The sequence below is a fragment of the Sminthopsis crassicaudata genome, chromosome 1 (assembly GCF_048593235.1).
Source record: "Sminthopsis crassicaudata isolate SCR6 chromosome 1, ASM4859323v1, whole genome shotgun sequence".
In the NCBI taxonomy this organism is placed as follows: domain Eukaryota; kingdom Metazoa; phylum Chordata; class Mammalia; order Dasyuromorphia; family Dasyuridae; genus Sminthopsis; species Sminthopsis crassicaudata.
This window is the reverse complement of record NC_133617.1, coordinates 30,129,922-30,149,251: the sequence shown is the minus strand read 5'-3', so window position 1 is coordinate 30,149,251 and position 19,330 is coordinate 30,129,922. Positions and strand designations below refer to the sequence as shown.

The 19,330-nt window shown below is 39.4% G+C and overlaps 1 protein-coding gene across 9 annotated transcripts in view; it reads right to left on the bottom strand.

Annotated features, from left to right (window-relative positions):
* ATXN2 (ataxin 2) overlaps positions 1-19,330 on the bottom strand; it is a 91,350-nt gene that overhangs the window by 15,480 nt on the left and 56,540 nt on the right. For 4 of the 9 annotated variants that reach the window (XM_074297344.1, XM_074297361.1, XM_074297363.1 and 1 more), the window contains 9 exons: positions 17,168-17,365; positions 16,739-16,846; positions 15,063-15,133; positions 11,231-11,535; positions 9,941-10,004; positions 8,934-9,086; positions 8,287-8,353; positions 1,109-1,293; positions 480-612 (listed from right to left, as the gene is read on the bottom strand). In XM_074297344.1, the coding sequence (XP_074153445.1) occupies positions 480-612; positions 1,109-1,293; positions 8,287-8,353; positions 8,934-9,086; positions 9,941-10,004; positions 11,231-11,535; positions 15,063-15,133; positions 16,739-16,846; positions 17,168-17,365 (1,284 nt within the window). The remainder of the gene's footprint in view (positions 1-479; positions 613-1,108; positions 1,294-8,286; positions 8,354-8,933; positions 9,087-9,940; positions 10,005-11,230; positions 11,536-15,062; positions 15,134-16,738; positions 16,847-17,167; positions 17,366-19,330) is intronic. The other 5 variants (XM_074297343.1, XM_074297365.1, XM_074297356.1 and 2 more) reach the window with 2 other exon arrangements.

The following is a 19,330-nucleotide window of genomic DNA, read 5'->3' as shown; positions in this document are numbered from 1 at the left end:
TGTTTTTAGAATTCAATAAGATAACATAAAATGTGGACCTAAATTTGGGGATACATCATTTTATACTATCATTTCTAAGTATGGCTTAATTAGAAAACCAAAGGATGAAGATGGTGATAAATGATAACATTTTAGCTTATATAGCATCTTTTAATATATATATATATATATATATAACATATATATATATATATAAATACATTATATATATTGCCATGTCTCTACTTAACATCCTAAAGAAAGGGAATGAGAAGTAGCATTACCTGCACCTTACAGATGAAATACAGAGAAAGGTGATTTGCCTAGAGTGATAAAGCAAACCAGGTAGGTGAAATTATACTCATTTTCTACAGTTTACTGATCCTTAAAGTTCTAGTATGCCAGATAATTTTTTTAAAAAGTCATTTTCAAAGCTTTAAAGAGATGGAAAAATAGTCTCACATGATTTACAACAACATGAACATGAAAACGTTTCCTACCATACATCGCATGTGTCTGCTCATGAGCACCATACTGAGCTGCTGAGGAGGATACTAAACCAGGCTGGGCATGGGTTGGCGGGGCCATCATTCTAGTATTACCCTGTATCACAGGACTATAGACATGAGGATGCTGTGTTCAAACAAAACAAAACAAAAAGGATAAAAATGTCAAAATAGCATTATTTAGATGTCAAGAATCTTAACTCTGTAGATCATATCTCAAGTTTTCACAAGTAACTATCATTTCAGAAGATCTTAATTAACAAAGAAGGGAGGGCAAGAGAACATTCATGTGGTGCTATTAAACAAATGAAAAAATTCTGTCTCCTTAAGTCTTTTAAATGGATCATTGCTATCTAGTAAAGAGCAAGAAAAAATTTATCAACTTTTCACACACTTCAGAAGCCATACTAAACAACAGATCAAGTACTTGCAGGTATCAAGCTTATCACTAAAATTACACTGCTAGGGTAAGGAATAGTAAGGAGCAGAAGGAAATATTTGCTATCAAATCACACAAAATAAAAGCAGTCACATGAGAAACAAGAACTTGTCAAGTGATGCTTTACGATTCAGATGCAAAGCAAAAGAAACTGAAGAAAAGAGGTAATGGGGAAGAGCCTCACCTGAGATTGATAATGTGGCACATGCTGAACAAGAGGCTGATTGGGAAATTGCTGAGGGCTGTAGGCCACATATTGTGCTGAGTAGGCTGGCGGCGTGGCCACGATGGGCGGGCCTGCAGCTGAAGCAGGGTGCATCAGGGTGTTCTGGGGATGCTGATCTTGCCGCTGTTGGGGCATATTTGGTACTACAAAAGACAAATTTATATAAGGAAATAACTCTTTGTGTTCAAAGATGTAGCATTGTTGAGGACAGGACAAGGATGGTAGAGTTTGCTGTGGACTTTTTTTTCTCACCTCCCTTTCCCCACCCTCCACAATTTTGTTAGTTGTTACATTTGGATTGGGTTTTTTCTCATTATGTAAAGAAAATGGAAAAAGATTCAAGCAGTTATTTCCTTATTGTGTATCTGCCAACACACACAGATCCAAAAGTACATATATCAATTGACAGTTTGCTCTTTAGAAGAGTAGGTGGTACATGGATAGAACCTTGGACCTGGAATCAGAAATTAGCTCAAATACCACTTCAGACTCTTAATAGCTATGGGACCTTGTAATTGTGACTTAAATCTTAGCTTACCTCAATTTCCTCATCTGAAAAATAGGGATCACACTATTTAATAGAACGGTTATAAGGAACAAATAAGATACTTGTAAATCACTTGCTACATTTGCCTGGCATATAATGTACTTATTATATGTAATTTAGACATATTTAAAAATATGGTGTGCTAAGATGATGTTTGCAGTCTTATACCAATGCTTTGTCATGGCATGTAGGCAACTGTTGCATATCTAACAGACTGTTATATGAGGAACACCTTAGCTAATTAATCAGAAGTTTGGCCCTTTTGGTAACAAATAATTTACCCACAATGATCCATAAATTAAAAATGTACTAATTGAATTTTAAACAGCTTTATTACCAACAAAGACAGATGGTAAACTGTGAACCCTTATATTTTTTTCTGTTTTGTAAGAAACAAGAAAAAGGAAAACATACTACCAAAATTACCACTAAAGCAAAACAAGCATATCATGACCTTTGGAGACAATACCCTGCACACAATACATCAAGCAGATACAGAGAAAAAGACATTTATTAACAGGAAAGGATATAAGGCTGAAAAATCTAAGATTAGGTTAACAGGAAAAGAAATCACTAACACTTGCACCTCTACAACTTGATTAGACCAAGCTCTGTTGTCATCAAAGTATTTCTCCATTTCTCTGCCTCAGATGTTTTTATTCTTCAGAGCCCAGAAAACCAAAGTTTTGCCCAGACTGAAACCTTCTCTATCTTTCTAATGTTCATTTCTGGACTCAGCATATTTACAAATGTAGACTGTCCCTCACTTCATTCATGTTACACAAGCTAGAACCGCCCACCCAAAGAAAAGCCAGAGAAGTAAGGTCCTACAAATCAGCACCAAGAGTCAAGAGGCAGAACACTGGGTGGGTCACTGTTTAGCTCTAAATAGTGGCAGGAGGGATTCCATCTACTGCAATATTTAAAAGCACTTTTCCAACATTGTGCATCATGTTCTGTGATTTTTTTCCCCCCTCAATCTGTGCAAGTTCCATCCTCATGTATCCAAGAAACAATATGAAATACAATGAATTAGCCAATGAAGACCTGGCGGTTTCTCTTTTATAATGTAAGAAAAAACTACTTATATCCAAGCTATATTAAGAAATATTAGACAAAAACCATTCCATGATACAGGTGAAGTAGATGAGAAAAATGAATTTTTGAATTTTAAAAGAATTTAATATTCAGTTATGAAATATTATTCTACACGAAATGATCAGCAGCATGACTTCTGAAAGGGTTGGAAAGACTTACAATACTAAGTAAAGTGACTAGAACCAAGAGAGCACTATATAGAGCAACAAGAAGATTATAAGATCAATTCTGATGGACGTGGCTCTCTTCATCAGTTTCCAATAGACTTGTAATGGAGAGAGCTATGCATTGCATGGACAAAGGGGACTGAATATGGATCACAACATAGGATTTTCACTTTTTTTGTTGCCTTTTTCTCCCCATTCATTATCTGATTTTTCTTGTGCATCATGGGATATATAAGAGTTGCACATGTTTAGCATATACTGAATTGTTTGCTGCCTAAAGGGATGGGGGAGGGAAGGAGAAAACTTTGGAATGCAGGGTTTTTTCAGGGATGAATGTTGAAAAAGGCAACTTCCACTAATTTTATGTTCTTCACATTTCTGGTACTCCGGGTTCTCTTTAATTACTACTAGTTCTGAAGGTCTTTCTTTAATTTTTGCTAAGTTCTCCAAAGGCTCTACCACTGTGGCTTTTATCTCTCGTGGGCTCATCTGTGCAATACGACCCAAGGCACTTCCTAAGGGACTCATGATAATGAAAATGCTAACTACATCTGAAGAAAGAATTATGCAGATTGAAGCTTATTCATTTGTGGTTTTTCCATTTTTTCTATCTTGTGATTTTCTTATTCTTCTTTCACAACATGACTAATGTAGAAAAATGTTTAACAAAACTGTAATGATTGTACATATATAACCAATATCAGATTGCTTACTGTCTTGGGGATGGAGAAAAACTTGGAGGTCAAAATCCTTCGAAGATAAGTGTTGAAAATCTTTTTCATGCAATTGGGAAAAAATATTAATTAGAAAAAAAGATACATTGCTCTTTTTGAAACAGTTTTTCTATGATCTCTGGAAAAATGATTGATCTCTCAACATCAAAAAGCAAGTTTAGGTATAAGATATACACCCAATTAAAGGAATGGATATCTGTCCATTAGATTTATTTGATGTCTTTTTCTGTTGCTGTTATCCAGGAACACTATATATGACTTCAATTATTTAGAACTATGTTCTGCACATACTAGAAAAACTAAGAGGAGGAAAGACACATGATTCTGTATGGACATTTGATAAGATGATTTACTTAAGTCTTATTTAGACCAGCAATCTATAATTTTTTTGTCAAGTACAATAAGTAAATAATCTGGGCAGGCTTGAACTGGAAGAAGACAATAGATAAAAAGGATTTCTTTTCTTTTTTTTTTTTTTTTAAAGAAAAAAGAAAAGACAATCAGGGTTAAGTGATTTGCTTAGGGAAACACATCTACTAAGTCCCTGAGGATGCACTTAAACTCAGGTCCTCCTGACTCCATGTCTGGCACTCTACCAGTCACTGCACTACCTAGCTGCCCCCAGAACACAGCTAAGGAATCCTGAAGCAAAGTGTTTTTAACACCCCAAGCTGCTCGTGATCCTTAAGTCTTGTCTTCTGATTCATCTACAATCCCTCAGTATGAGGTAGCTAATTTGGGCCAGAAGCTCAGCATCAGGAAGACCTTGCTCTGATGTGGTCTGGCTGTGTGAGGGAGGACAAGTCTTCTTAGTGACCATGGAAATGCTAAGACTAAAAGGAGCTAAAGGAAGTCAGTCAGTTTCCTCCCTGGAAGCTTCCTACACCAAATGGAGTAATAGAGGTCAGACTCCTTTCCCTCCTCCACTCTCAAAAAAACACTCTGATAATGCACAATGATCACCAAAAAATAAAACCAGGTGACTCAAAAGTGAAAGAAATACATAGAAGTCCTGACTGCAAAGCACTCTCCATCTCAGAGCCCCCTCAGGGAAGCGGCCATGCAGGGTACTAGTGCTCCCGAGATGAGGAAACACAGGGTGACTTGCAACTGTGACTTTTTCAAGGTCCATTCAACTGAAATCCTGGAAAGCAGGGACTCTTCTTTGGATCCCTAGGGCTGAACAGGGCCTGAATATACAGTAGGTGTCTAAGTAAATGTCTGGAGATTAATTGTTCACAGACCTAGTAAGATGCCAAATTCAAAAAAGGTTTAGTGATCCTGAAGTCCGTGCTGAGTTCATAGACATAAACAGAAAAAATGTATGATCCAATCCCTCCCCAAAAACCAAAAAATAACTCATACAGAGAACATGAATCAGCCCAATGTTGATCCTAAAAAATTAAAATTTTTAAAGAATTTTTAAAAGGTGAAAACTTTTGTATGTGAATTAAAAAGAAACAGTACAATGTCTTATTTGTCTCCAATTTCAGACTATAATTAGATGAGGGTTGCTTCTTCCTCTCAACACATTCATACTTTGTCACAAATGCCTTACTCTCTGGCAGGACACTTCTTTTACTCACTGAATAGTAAAGAGACAACGATCTGGTAAAGTACAATTTTAAATCACATTTTCCTAAATGGTTTTTAGAAATTGTATTGGGAACCAAAAGTCTAAGCAACAAAAACATAAATCGTTTCATTAAAGCATAAGTAGCAATGACTGATGTTATTTGGCGGTTTTCTACCTACAACATCAAGCATTGTATCCCAATTAATAATGAAGCACCTAAAACTTTAAATGAATTATCAAATACTTTCTTTATATAAAAAATATTTTATAAGCCAAAGTTGGGAATTTTTCAGGGTGTGGACAAGTCTTGAGGATATGAGGAGTTTCTATAAAGATTCTGCAAATCTACTGAGAAATTTCAGGTACAAATGATAAAACTTATTCTTAATTCAATATTCAAATGCCAATATTTTTACTAGGAAAATGCAAGTAAAATTATAATAGTTGAATATCAGCATTGTCATCATCAAATATTCTGAAATAACTTTATTTCTGCAAAGAACTGTTCCCTATTAACTATTCCCTCCATTTCTCAAATAAGGAAAAAAAAAAAAAAATCATGAAATCCCTATTGCCAAAATAGGTGAAAATAAGTTTTATAGAATTTTTCAGCTGCCTCCAAATTTTGGTTTGGGGTTTTGTGTTTTTTTTAAGGTACAGCTTTACAATCTTTCTGAGAACATCTTCATTAATCAATTACAAAGGTTCTTAAACTGGGATCCATAGACCCCTTAATTCAGTTTGTCTATAAACCTGGAGGGGGGGAAGAAAATCTCTATTTTACTAACTTAAATTTATTATCTTTTAATTATGGATTTAACAAACATTATTCTAAGAAGGGAGTCCACAGTATTACTACTAATAATAATATTATAATTTACATAATGCCTGCTATGTGCTAGGAACTGTGACAACAAATGACAAAGCAGCAAATGCAGATACACTGGGAGCTACGGTCACAACCCTGCACACAGGTAGCCCAAGCCACAGGGTTGTCTCCTCACTAGACTGAAGCAGCAGTGGGATTTGGAAAACACTCCACATCTTGAGCAGCCTTTTTAAAGGACTGCACTGCTTATCTCCTGGGCACAAGGACTAGAAAAGGTGTCCTAAAAACTGTCTGCTTCATTCATCCCTGGCCAGCTTACCATGACAGGTGAGGAGCTTACCCTGCAGTCATAACACAGGAAAAGGAAGCTGGCTGTCTTGTGAAATCACAAGGGGAGGATGTCTTTCTCTTACTCATGGCTGAAAAGATTCTTGCCAAAGTCTTCTTTAATAGGCTCATCCTTTACCTAGCAGATGGACATCTACCTCAGAGCCAGCTTGGCTTTCCAAAGCCTGATACGGTGTTTGTTGCCTAACAACTCCAAGAGAAACTCCAGAATCTGACCCCAGCCTTTGTCACTTGGGTCAGCCTGAGAGACCTTTTGCCAGACTTGGCTGCCCAGAGAACGGCATCAGCACTCTGAGTCTGTTTCGTGTTGGCGTGCAGGTTCGGAAGGATGGACGATGCTCTCGTGCTTTTTCATTACCAGTGGGAAAACAAGGTTGGGTGCCTGTTCCCATGCATGTTTTCAGTGATACTTCCAGCCCCCTTCAAGGAGGATGAAAGTAGTGTTAAGGTAAGCTCCCACTGAAATTCTTCAATTTGAAAAGGTTACAAATCAAGGCTAAAATAGAGGAGAGTTGATATGTGCCCTCAATGCAGCCTCTGAAGCTGAGATACGAGAGAAGGGGTCGAATCTTTGCTGCTTGTGCTAATTTGAGCCTAACAATTCTCCCCAAGACAACACAGCCAGCACACCGACCACATGCTGTGACCGCTGGTTTCAGGAAATGGAGCCGCTGCGAATGCTATGGATGAGTTCTCTTCCCCTGGCAGCGTACTTTCCAGGGATGCACACACTGATAATGAGGTTGGCACGTGCCTTGCCAGAGCTAGCTCAATGTTGGGAAGGACAGTGTGGCAGAGGGGAGCTGTGAGACTTGACTACCAAACAGCTCTTGTGCTGACCTCACAGCTGTCTGCCTGAGCTGGACAGTCTGCCAGAGCCATGCCAGAAAAGGAATCACTTTCATTTAAACTGTCCTAGGCAGACCCTGCAGATTACCTGCCAGGATTAGATATCAGACACTAAGGTCCTTTTTCAAGCTGCACTGCTAAAGTATTCAAACCCCATTTTAGAGAGTGCATTTCCAGTGGGCTGGCCAAAAGTCTTTTTGCTTAAAAGACTATTTTACAGAGAACTTACACAAGTTAAGTGATCACATGGAGATCACGCAAAGCAATGCAAGGACCCTCTCAAGGTCTCTGAAGAACTCTCGAAATGACTGCATGACATAGGAGACACTGGCACAGGACCACCCATCATGGGCGCTGTGCTCAAGGACTGAAGCGGAACTGAGGAAGCTCCAAAGCTACGTGAGATGTACAAACTTAAGAGATATTTCCACCCTGAAGGACAACCACATCATAAACTGTGCTCATAATAGTAAGCAGATTAAAAATACCTCACTGAATCCTCACAACCACCCTAGAAGGTAGGTGATATTATCCCCATTTTACAGTTGAGGAAAGTGAGGCAGAAGTGATTAACTTGTCCAGGTTCACACAGCTAGTAAGAGTCTGAGATAGGATTTGTACTTAGGTCTTCCTGTTCTCAAACCTAGCACTGCCTCATTGTATACCAAAAGGATGCAGGATATACGAAAAGATTAAAAATTTCCCATCTTCTACAGTACTGTAGCTGATTTCAGGATGCATTGCCCTTGCCCTCCCACTGCCAATATTCTGGCCCTCAAGGGAATAACAGTTTGGGGGAAGGTTAGCTAATGACCTGCCCAGGATCACCCAGGTGAGTGGTTAACCTGCATTTCAAACACTCCAATGCACCCCTTTGTCCCTACTCAAAAAGCCAGACTATAATATGTTTACCAACTATTTCCAAATCCAGTTCTTCAGATCATGCAACATGCAGACTGAACCCAAACCCAGGTAATGTTCTTCTCACCTTTACCTGCTCTATATGTCTTGGCTTGGTTCACTGGCATAGGCGTCATAGGTATAGGATATAGAGGCTTGTGAGGAAAAAAAAAAGAAAATTTTAGTTTAAGATTTTACTTGTTAAAAAAAATATATATTCACTAGATATATTTTTTTTAAAGTCAAAACGAACTTTGTCAAATGTCATTTCTTTAAACTTCCTGAGAATTTCATGTTTCTTCAGCTAACAGTTAAGTACGGATAACACTTTAAAAAATATGGTACACAGCAAAACAACTGTTTCAACATGTATACATATATTGTATTTAATTTATACTTTAACATATGTAACCCGTATTGGTCAACCTGCCATCTGGGGGGAGAGAGTGGGGGGAAAGAGGGGAAAAAGTGGAACAAAAGGCTTGGCAATTGTCAGTGTTGTAAAATTACCCTGCATATATCATATAAATAAAAAGCTATAATAATAAAAATAAATTAAAAAAATATATTTGGTACATTCTTTGTGGTTCTTCACCACAAAGAAGTCATTTTTAAATAAAGGTCTGTGTGTATATCACTCAGGACTCCCTTGTTAAATTCCTTTCACTCTATTCTGCTACTAAATAACACCCAGAATTCACATAAGAAAACTCAACATCAAGCATGAAGCTTTACCTGCACGCCTGGGCTCACTGGGACTGGGTACATCATATTTGGTGCAAAACAAACTGGCTGAGTATATACCGGAGTTGGCTGCTGATGACCCACCATAGAAGGGCTTGGCTGGGCTTGAGGACGAGGGGAAGTAGGAGTTGTTGAAGGCTTTGGCTATAAAAAAGAAAATGAGAGTCCAATGATACAAATGGGAAACACCGATTTTTTTTTTTTTTAAATAATATGCCATTTCTCAAGGTTTTACTTTTTACTCAAGGAAAACGTTGGCAGCATAAGCCTAAAAGAAATTATCTTCATTGATAGATATATGTCAACTTTTAAGCTTGCCAAAATTCAGTTTCTTTAGTGGATCTTTATCTATTTAGTTATATGACATGGACAGTTTCAGAGAAAACTGGGAACACCTCTATAAACTGCTGCAGAGGAGGACCTCTATAAACCATTCACTGAAGTGCATAGAAGCAGGGGGAAAATTTAAATGACAATATTTAAGAAAAAAAACTTTGCAAGATTTTAGAACTCTTAATTGTTATTTGTCCTTTGTTCTCCAAGAGGAGCATGACATGCAACAAAGTTGTATTTAAATGAGGAAGGGTTGTGCAAGGTCATCTGCTAAATCCACAGAAATGAAAGTGAAATATGCTATCCACATTCTACCAAAGAGGTAATGAACTCTAAGTGAAAAATATGATATAATTCTGTTTAGGGCCAATATCTGAATTAAATGCTGGATTACAGATACATTTGTTATGAATATTTTGCTTTTATTGGTTGGAGGCTTGTAAAAAAAATTTTTTTAAATAAAAGTTATATGACAAGTTCTAAGGCAAAATGTAACATTTCAAAAACATCAATGGATACAATGCACTAAGTTGCAGCTATCGCTTCTATGCTTCTTAACATATTCTAAATATTTAGCTTAGAAGAAAAGGACTAAATGCCAATTAAATAATGACAAATGAAACACAAGAAAAAGTGATACTTTACTTCATAATTTATGTTATTACCTGAGCAAAAGAACGTGGATTGAACTCCTTTGCATTGGGATTCAATGTAGATTTCCTAACTTGCCTAAACCGAAAGAAAAAAAAAAGTAAATGCCAGAGACTAACATTTTTGTTTGTACTATAAGCACTTTCACAGACATCAAATTAAATTGATTAATAACATACAATTTTTCTTAAGAGCATTAATAATCCTTGTAAAAATAAACATTAATAACTATGATAGTATTTACATGATGGTTTAACGTTTGCATGTTGCCTCATTTGAACTATCTTAGGAAGTAGGTGCTACTATTATTTCCATTATACAGATGAAGAAACTCAGAGACTCAGAGAAATTAGTGCCCGAGGCAAATCTGAACCCAAGTCTTCCAGATTCCATCACCAAGTTGTCTAACAATCATTAAAACCATAGGACAATACATGATGCCCTATGACACGTAAACGCAACCAAAAGAGAATACAGAAAGTACAGGATTTATCTGAAGTCAAAAGAGATTTCACAAACACTGAATAAAAAGTTGTTGAAATGAAAATGTTTTATGACATTTTTGAGAAACCTTTTTAATAGGACTCTTAGCAGCTGGATGACACAGCAGATAGGAGTTCAGGAACTGCAACCAGGGAGACCCAAATTTAAATCCAGCATCACACACATCCTACCTTTGTGATCCTGAATGAGTCACTTCACCTATTAGCTTCAAACTCCTTATCTTAAAATGGGAATAATAATAGCACCTGGGAGGGCCAATTAGATAATGGTAAAGCACTTAGCACAGTGTCAGGCACTCAGAGAGGCACAGAATAAATTTTCTTTCCTTCCAAAAAAGTCTTCATTTCGGCTTGAAGATAATCCTAGGTTCTCCATGACAAAGGAGCCCAAGCTTGGGCAGATAATGCTCACCCAGCTAAAAATAGGGTTCCAGTAATAGGGAACAGTCAGTGACTGAGAACTGTCTTCAATTCAGAGAGGCTTATCACCACTAGGTTGGCCATTCATTATGTGATGAAGTAATGTAATTTTCTGATTACATAAATCATTAAAAATATTGCAAAGGCATCTCCTAAATGGAGAGATTGTGATTTTGAGGCATTAAAGATTTAAGGTATCAAAGACATTCTTAAAAACAGTTCAGCATGTATATTAGTTACATTAATTTGCTTAAAGATCAAGTTTTGCCTTGAATCAAGCAATGTGATTTTCAGTGCAAAGACAACTGAAGGGGCCACAACCTTGGAAGCTAGCTCAATGTGAGAACACATTAAGCCATCCAGATATGGGGAATGACTCACTCGGCTGCATCTTTTTTGTCTTCTTGATCCTCCTTCTCGTGTTTACTCCCTGGGCTGGCGGTCTGCACACCTTGGGAAGTGACCTCTGGACCTCTCTTCTGGTCGGAGCTCCCGCTAGCTGATGGAGAAATGCAAGGGCTGCTTGGCTTGCTGCTGCTGCTTGGGCAGCCAGCACTGATATTCTCCAGGAGGATGTCCTTAGAGCTGGGTTCAGGCTGGTCTTTGATCATATCTCTTGACTTTTCTCCTTCTCTGTTTTTGTTGAGCAGGTGATCCACATTGTCAGGGGTGGAACTTGGCTGTAACTAAAGAAAGGCAATTAATTATTCTCCTTTAATTTCTCCTAATGAGCTTTTGTCCAAACTAGTTGGAATGGAGATTCATACTAAGGAAGTCAACCACAAGATGATCAATAGAAAGAGCATGACACTTCACCCAAAAAAAAAAAAGAACAAAAACACTACAGTCCCCAGGCTTGTGTAGATTAGGAATACTGGAAGACAGTAGGAAATGTGGTACCACAGTTCTTAGCCTACCTATAAATATTAATAGGACAATAGGTTCTTTCTATATTAGCTTTTTGTTCACTGTCTAATGAATTAACATACTAATAGCAGAGCTGATCAATACTCTAAAGAATAAAATCAAAACACAAAAGGAAGGATTGCTAAGTCTCTTTGGAGAGGCAAAGGAGGTGGTGGTTTAATTAAGTGTTCCAAGGTAATGAGAAAACATCATTAATGAGACACTTGGTCACTGTCTTACAATGTTCATTGTAAGCACAAGTTTAAAAAAAAAAAAAAAAAAAACACTGAAAAGATCAATGAGGCTTATTGTGACATGCAATAAAAAGGAGGGAAGGTAGAGATTCTTTAATACAGAACTTGGCAAGACCCTTTGAAGATCCCCTCTTTGAACTTTCCAAATTCTTTCTTCCAGCCCCCAGCCTCAGTTCATCCTTTACTCTCATTTTCAACCAAACTGTTTCTACGCAGTTGTCAAATACTGCATTTTTCTGTTCTTAGAACAGAAACCCCATCATCTCTCACTTACGAGGACTCTGATCTGTCCTCTGCACAGCTGCCAAAAGGATTTTCCTAAAGCAGAGGAGGTCTTGGCACATCATCTCCTCGCCCTGTATTATCTTTAGGGCCAAATATCAATTCCTGTTTGTCATTTAAAGGTCTTCACAAGATGGCCCTGTCTCATGGCCCTCCCCTTCAGACCCTCTTAATGTTCCTCCTGATTTTGTACTAACTGCCTCATGTTCCTGAAAACACTTCTTCCTCACTCTCTTCAACTGTCACCTTCTCAACAAAACCCCTTCTGATTTCCCCACCTGCTGGTACTGTCCACCAAGATAATCTTATTATAACATATACACAATATGCTGAAAGATTCCAAGATCCTTGAGGGTCAGGACAGTTAATCACTTTTTTCTTTTTATTCCCAGGGCCTAGCACAATACCTGGCACATCACAGATTCTTCATGCTTCTCGCCTGAAGAGTCAGTTTCCAAAGGTAAATAACATAACTGTTAATAGACAACATTTACAGAGCACTTACCATATGCCAGGCCCTAGATAAGGGCTTTACAATTATGATCTAAGTTGACCCTCACAACAACTCCATGAGTCAATACTATAATTCTCATTTTATACTTGAGGTAATTAAGGCAAGCAGAGCTTAAATCCCTTGTCTAATAAAGTATCTGAAGTAGATTTCCTCCCTCCAGGCCCAGCACTCTCTATTCTGCTCCTCGGCTTCTCCGCTGCAAGGCCCTTAATGCAAAGGTGGCTATGGCTTGCTTCACAATTGAGCAAGGAAAGGCTCAACAAAAGGCCAAAGGCTCATATGGTGAGAAACGAGTAGTGACAGAGAAAACGAAACCATCGATGCCCTTAGACAAGAAATGATTGGTCTCTATTGGGGGTGTCCTATCAGAATCACCTGACTGTACAATTAGACCATCAACTACTTAGAACCAAGATCAAAAGCACTACCAAGTCAGAAGAGAGACTCAAGATTACAAGAGCTACAGCCTCAAACCTGAACTCATCAAACCTGACACTATGAAATGAAAACTGAAAAAAGGCCAAGGAGCACAAGAGGGAGAGGCACATGGAGCAGAGAGTCCAGGGGAGGAGATCCTCTCTTAACATCCAAGCCCTCCAAATGCTTGTATGGATTCCACATGATACTGTATGGAGCATATCATGTTGGCAACCCCCCCCCCCACTGCCAAACTGAAGTCAATGGTCACCAAGAAAGATGCCTAACAATCTCTCCAATAAGGAAATGAAATGGAGGGAAGATTCAGACTATCCCCGAGGCCGCACATCGAAAACACTGAATGATAAATCAATTGTTCAGATGTGCATCAGCCCATTTATAAAAGACTTGTAGCCAGAATTGGAGAAAAGAAAAAGAGCAGGATGGGCAGTACGTAGAAAAGCATCCCTTACTGCTGGGACGGTTAGCTCAAGCACATGCCTTGCTAGGAACGTGGGCGAAGCAAGTGTATCTAAGAGCCTGAGTGCTTCCCAGGCAGCTGCCAAATGCAAGGGGAACAAGAGGAAAGTCTCCAGGATGCCTGGAGACCAGAACTGGGCAGGATGAGAAAACAGGGACCGACTGTGGTGTATACTTATGGGGGAACCCACCCAAAAGAAGTGGCTCAAAACCCAGAAGCCCATGGAGAGTTGATCAGGCACATCTTTTCTGAAGAAAACAATTTCAACCTACTGCCAAGAGGGCAGACTTTAGACCCAGAGAAGTAGGAAAAAAAGGAGAGCAAACGAGCAACCAAGGATGCTGTCTCCCATCTGGCACTTTATCAGGGATGACATATCAAAAAGATGGAACAAGGAGAATTTGTGATCCAATCGAGAATCCAAGGATCACAGCCACAGAGCTGGAAGGGAGGGGCTCTAAAGCCTCTGAAATCCTGCCCTGAGCTCCCCTGGAGTGGCCGGGCAAGCGTGCAGGTCCACGATCCTCAGGGCCACAAGAGGCCTGGGTCTTTACAGGAGCATCTGCACCCCTGGGACATCCCCCTAAAGCTGAGGGCAGGTGTGCAAGAGAGGAGGAGCCCAGGAGCCCAGAGATGGGAGAGGGAGGACCAGGATCCCAGAGACAAGTCATCCTGATTTGTATTGGGGGGAAATAGTTCCTAGAGGGAATATTGAAAGAGTGATAGCAGCAGCACCGGCAAATTAAGCTTGCTAGGGAGGCAATGTGATCTTGGGGAAATCAGCAAATGAGAGGATAAGGAATGAGCAGCTGTGGTTGGCACCAGATATTTATGACTGGAGAACTAGGGTAACATTTCCCTCTGGAGGCTATTATAGCCTACCTTAAATTTTTAATAATTAGTCTTTAGCCTTTGGGAAATAAATCAATGAATGAATTAATAAAATGATTAAGTTCAAATCTTTGGTAAATTCTAACTTTAAATATACCATAATGGACAAGCTAAAATGTGGCAACAAAGATGTACATTTGGACAAATTAGTGAGAGCACTGTTAACATAAGCTATTCAACCACCTTTGTACCTGGAAACAATTTCACTTTTGCAAAAAGATATAAAAACCCTGGTAGGCATGTGTCAAATGAATCAAAGAATCAACCTTCTTACGGTATAAAACAAGAGGTAGCAGACTCATTCTAAAATCAGATCAAATGTAATTGTTTAATAAATAAAAATAAATGTAATATATAATAGAGATAACATTAATTTGTGGTTTTCTAAGTCAATATATAGCCAAAAGGATCATTTCTATATCAGTCTGACACCACTAACATTTAATAAACATGAAAAAAAAAACTTACCCTAAAATCATTCTTAAATTTCTTTAAATCGTCAATTTGTTTTCTATGTTCTGAAACAATGGGTGATATACCTGCAAAAATAGAAGGTAGAAGACTCTCAAACTCTTCCCTCCAAGTGAAACTGTTCAGATCAATACTGCATTTTTATTTATTTAAAAATTTGTTTTTAAAAGACTCCTGAATACATGTGGGACTAGAGGGGAAAAACAAGAAATCCAACATTAATAAAATAGGAAGATTCAAAATCCACTTGTTAATACATAAACATATTTAGGTGTGTATGAAAAATATACCAACACCTGGGTGATCAAAAAATCACGTATCTAAGATAACTCATCTTTATCCTTCATGTATATAACCTTTTTATCCAATGTTTACGTTAACTAAGCTACTGTAGCTCACAAGGAGACATGAGAACACAAATACTGGAACACTGCAAAATACCAAAAGTAGCATAGTACCATAGAGGCAGCATAGTAAGATAGAGATAATAGATAAGAGCTCTGGGACTGGAGTCAGGAAGTTCAAGTTCAACATCACACTATTCAAGCAATCCTGGGCAAGTCATTTGACCTGTGTGCCTCAGTTTTGTTTTTGTTTTTTAAACCTCATCTACACTCTGAATATTGTTAGGATCAAGTAAGATATCTGCTAGGTACTTTAAAAAAAAATCCTAATTTCTTCTCTTCCTTTTATAATATGATCTACAGCTATATCTAAGCTGGTTTAATTTTTAAGAGGAATCTAGGTGGGATGAATAAGCATATACAAAGCACCTATTCTCTGTTTAGCATACTATGTTCTTTACCAATATTACTTCATTTGATCCTCAAAATTTTCTTTTCCCCTACTTTACAACCACTGGTTTTTCTATCTTCGTTCTATTTTTTCCAAAGTTTTGCCCATTTCTTTTATGTTCTTACTTATCGTTTGTTTAGATAAGAATTCTCCCCAATTGAAGCTGCCAAAGATCCTTTCCAATATTCTCTTCAAATTTATTAATGGGACCTTTCCAAGTTCTTCCAGTCTTCCCCTAAACTTGGTTTATTCTCTGTTATCTCTTGGTTTAAACCAATACGAGAGAATTTCTTGCTATTACTTCTTTTTGCAAATCTCATATATTCTGCTTGTCTCCTTTTCTCTTCTCTACTTGGTACCGTATTGTCATTATGCAAAAAGTACTTCCTTCATTCTTATTTTTTTCTCATTCTTTCCCTAAGAGATGCTGGGATTTGTTCCTCCACATGAATTTTGTCTCTCTTTTGTTTAGTTCTAGGAAATACTCCATAGTGGAGTAGCCAGGTGGCGTAGTAGACAGAGCACCAGCCCTAAAGTCAGGAGGACCTGAGTTCAAATGTGACCTCAGACACTTAACACTTCCTAGCTGTCCCTTAACCCCAATTGAGGAAGGGAGGAAGGGAGGAAGGGAGGAGGGGGAGGGAAAGAAAGAAAATACTGTATTCCATGGGCAGTATGATTTAATTTACCAGTAAGGGACAAGCATAGACTTTCTCCAATTATTTCAATTGTCCTTTTTCAATATTCCGACTGACACAAACTACACAAATATTTTCTCAGATTAACTCTCAATGATTTTGTGCAATTTATGGTTATTCTGAATGAATTTTATTCTTCCACCCTATACTTGTACATCTAAACTATTTTGACACACTAACCTTTATTTTCTGCTTTTACAAAGCTTGGGGAGGTCTCACTCGGCTTAATATTTTCTTTGTTTCCAGCTGGTGAATTTTGCCTCTGATCTTGAAGCCTAGAATCTTTAGCTAGAAAGATAGTTTTAGAAATCAAAGTTAGCTCAACACATGCTGGAAAAAGAAAGAAAAAACAAACACTGAGCCACAGTATTGCAAATATTGGTTTAGAACAAGGGACCCTAAACAGAGCCTTTAAGTTTAAAAAAAAAAAAAAAGAAAGAAAGAAAACAAAACAAAAATGTTCTGACTATATTCTCTGTAATAAGGTTAACGAACGACAACATATAAGCTGGTCTCAGAGGCATTGATTTGAATGATCGTATCCATGACAATTAAGTTTAGCACACAGACACAGACAAAAGACAGGTGCCCAAAAAATCCCTCACATACCGTCACTAGATGGGGTAACTGCTCGGTTGGAAGCAAGATTGGCAGGTGTAGGAGATGCAGCTGGCACAGGCACAGCAACAGATTCTGTGGGCACAGTCCCAGCTTGGGGAGAAGAGAGAATTGGACCAGGAGGAGTATTTGCAATATTGTTTTGCCTTGGAGACCTCGGTCTGTGTGTTTTCGGAGATAATCTTGGAACTACAAAAAATGGAAAAGGGACAATACAAACCTCCTAGGCACCTCTAAGAACTACGATGGCTGGAGACTCGCTCCCTCCAGTAAAGTGCTCGCCCTGGACACCTCGCCCTAGCCCTCAGGGGAGTGACGGGTGGCCAGTGCGGGGAGGAGGAAATCCATGTCCTTCCAAGTAAACTGACAGTGATATCTGTCCTAAGGACCTCAGAGTGTTCTTGGTAATAAAGCACCAAAAGGGGAGCTAGGACCACTATGTTTTGCTTTGTTTGATATAGATCAGAAATGTTATCAGCGTGGGAATCACTCGACTTCCATGTGTTTCCCCCCTTGCCACTGGCATGAAGAGGGAGCATGGTTTGGCCCCAAGCAGAAGGCGGGACTGCTGGGTGGCAGAGTGGATAGAAGGCCAAGGCTGGAGTCAGAAGACTTCTCTTTCTGAGTCTACATCTGGCCACAGACACTTCCTAGCTGGCTGACCTTGGGTAAGTCACTTCATCCCATTTGCCTCAGTTTCCTCATCTGTAAAATGCTGGAGCAAGAAATGGTGAACCAGGCCAGTGTCTGCAGAGACAGCCCCAGACGGAGTCCTGAAGAGTCCCCATGAGTGAGAAAACCCAAAAACAATCTTGGGCCACGAGGTGGCGCCACCGTATAGAAGCCATATTCAGAAAGGCTCCTTTCTTTCTGAATACAAATTTAGCTATGTGACCCTGGCCAAGTCACTTCCTGTCTGCCTCAGTTTCCTCATCTGTAAAATGAACTGGAGAAGGACACGGTCAATCTCTAGAGTCTGTCAAAAAAAAACCCAACTAGTGTCATGAGTAGCTGGGCACTACTGTACACGCCCACAAAGGGGGAGGGGAGAAGCGGGTCTCAGACTCCAGCCTGACTGAGTTTTGGGGCCTCTCTGTCCTCTCTGCCCCAATGCCCCTCGTCACAAGCCCTGACAGGAAGGACACAAGCTAAGGCAAGGAAAACATGGCGGTCCCTCGTCTGGTCACAGAAAGCCAGTCATGTGGGGGAGGGCTGCGGAGCCCGGGCTTCCCTGGGGCAAGCCTACTTCCCGACCACCAACAGGGCACCTCCAGGGAGCACAGCGGGACCAGAGAAAGGGAAAAAGCTGACATTTCTTTGTTCCTGTTAAGATGTAGCCAATACATTTTTAGAAATATAAAAAGATAAAGAGCAGGAGGGTAGGTAGGACTGTTCACAGCAGCTATGAAAAAAAAAAAAAAAAAAAACTCCAACAACAAGAACGGAGAGGGCCCACGGATTTCTCTGCCTGGTCCTTGTCCCAAATCCCAGCTGTGCTGTGGCGGTCCAGGACATTCTTACGGGCTCCTTTTCTCCTTCAGAACCCACTCTAAATACACACGTGATTAGGAAAGTGGATTAACCGCCACCAAGGACAGAACACCCCATTTTTGTCTATATCTAGCTACAGCTCCCATTATGTGCCAAGCACTCGACAGCTATCATCCCCTTGGCTCCTCACAACCGCCTCAGAAAGTAGGTGCCATAAAGCGGAAGCAGAGAGGAAGGGATGGCTCAGGGTCCTACGGCTGGCCCTTTTCTGGGGACAAATCTGGGTCCCAGTGAGGGCTTCAGCTTGCAGTCAGACCTCCCTCCCCTGGCTCCAAGACACTCCCAATGCAACAGGCTCCCTCTTCGCCTTCTCCTAACCCCCATGTGAAGTCCCTCTGCTTCACCCACCAGACCTCCCACAACACACTTCTGTTACATAACACTATGCATTAGCTTAACTCAGACCCACAGAAGTTTGACTCCGTATCCAACATAGCAAGAATCTCATGTTTGCTACTGCAAGAAAGTGAGACTAAAAGTTAACATACCTTGATCCTCTTCCTAATGAACTTTTTTAAAGTAGGGGAAGTTGGGGCAGCTAGGTGGCGCAGTAGATAGAGCACCAGTCCTGAAGTCAGGAGGACCTGAGTTCAAATCTGACCT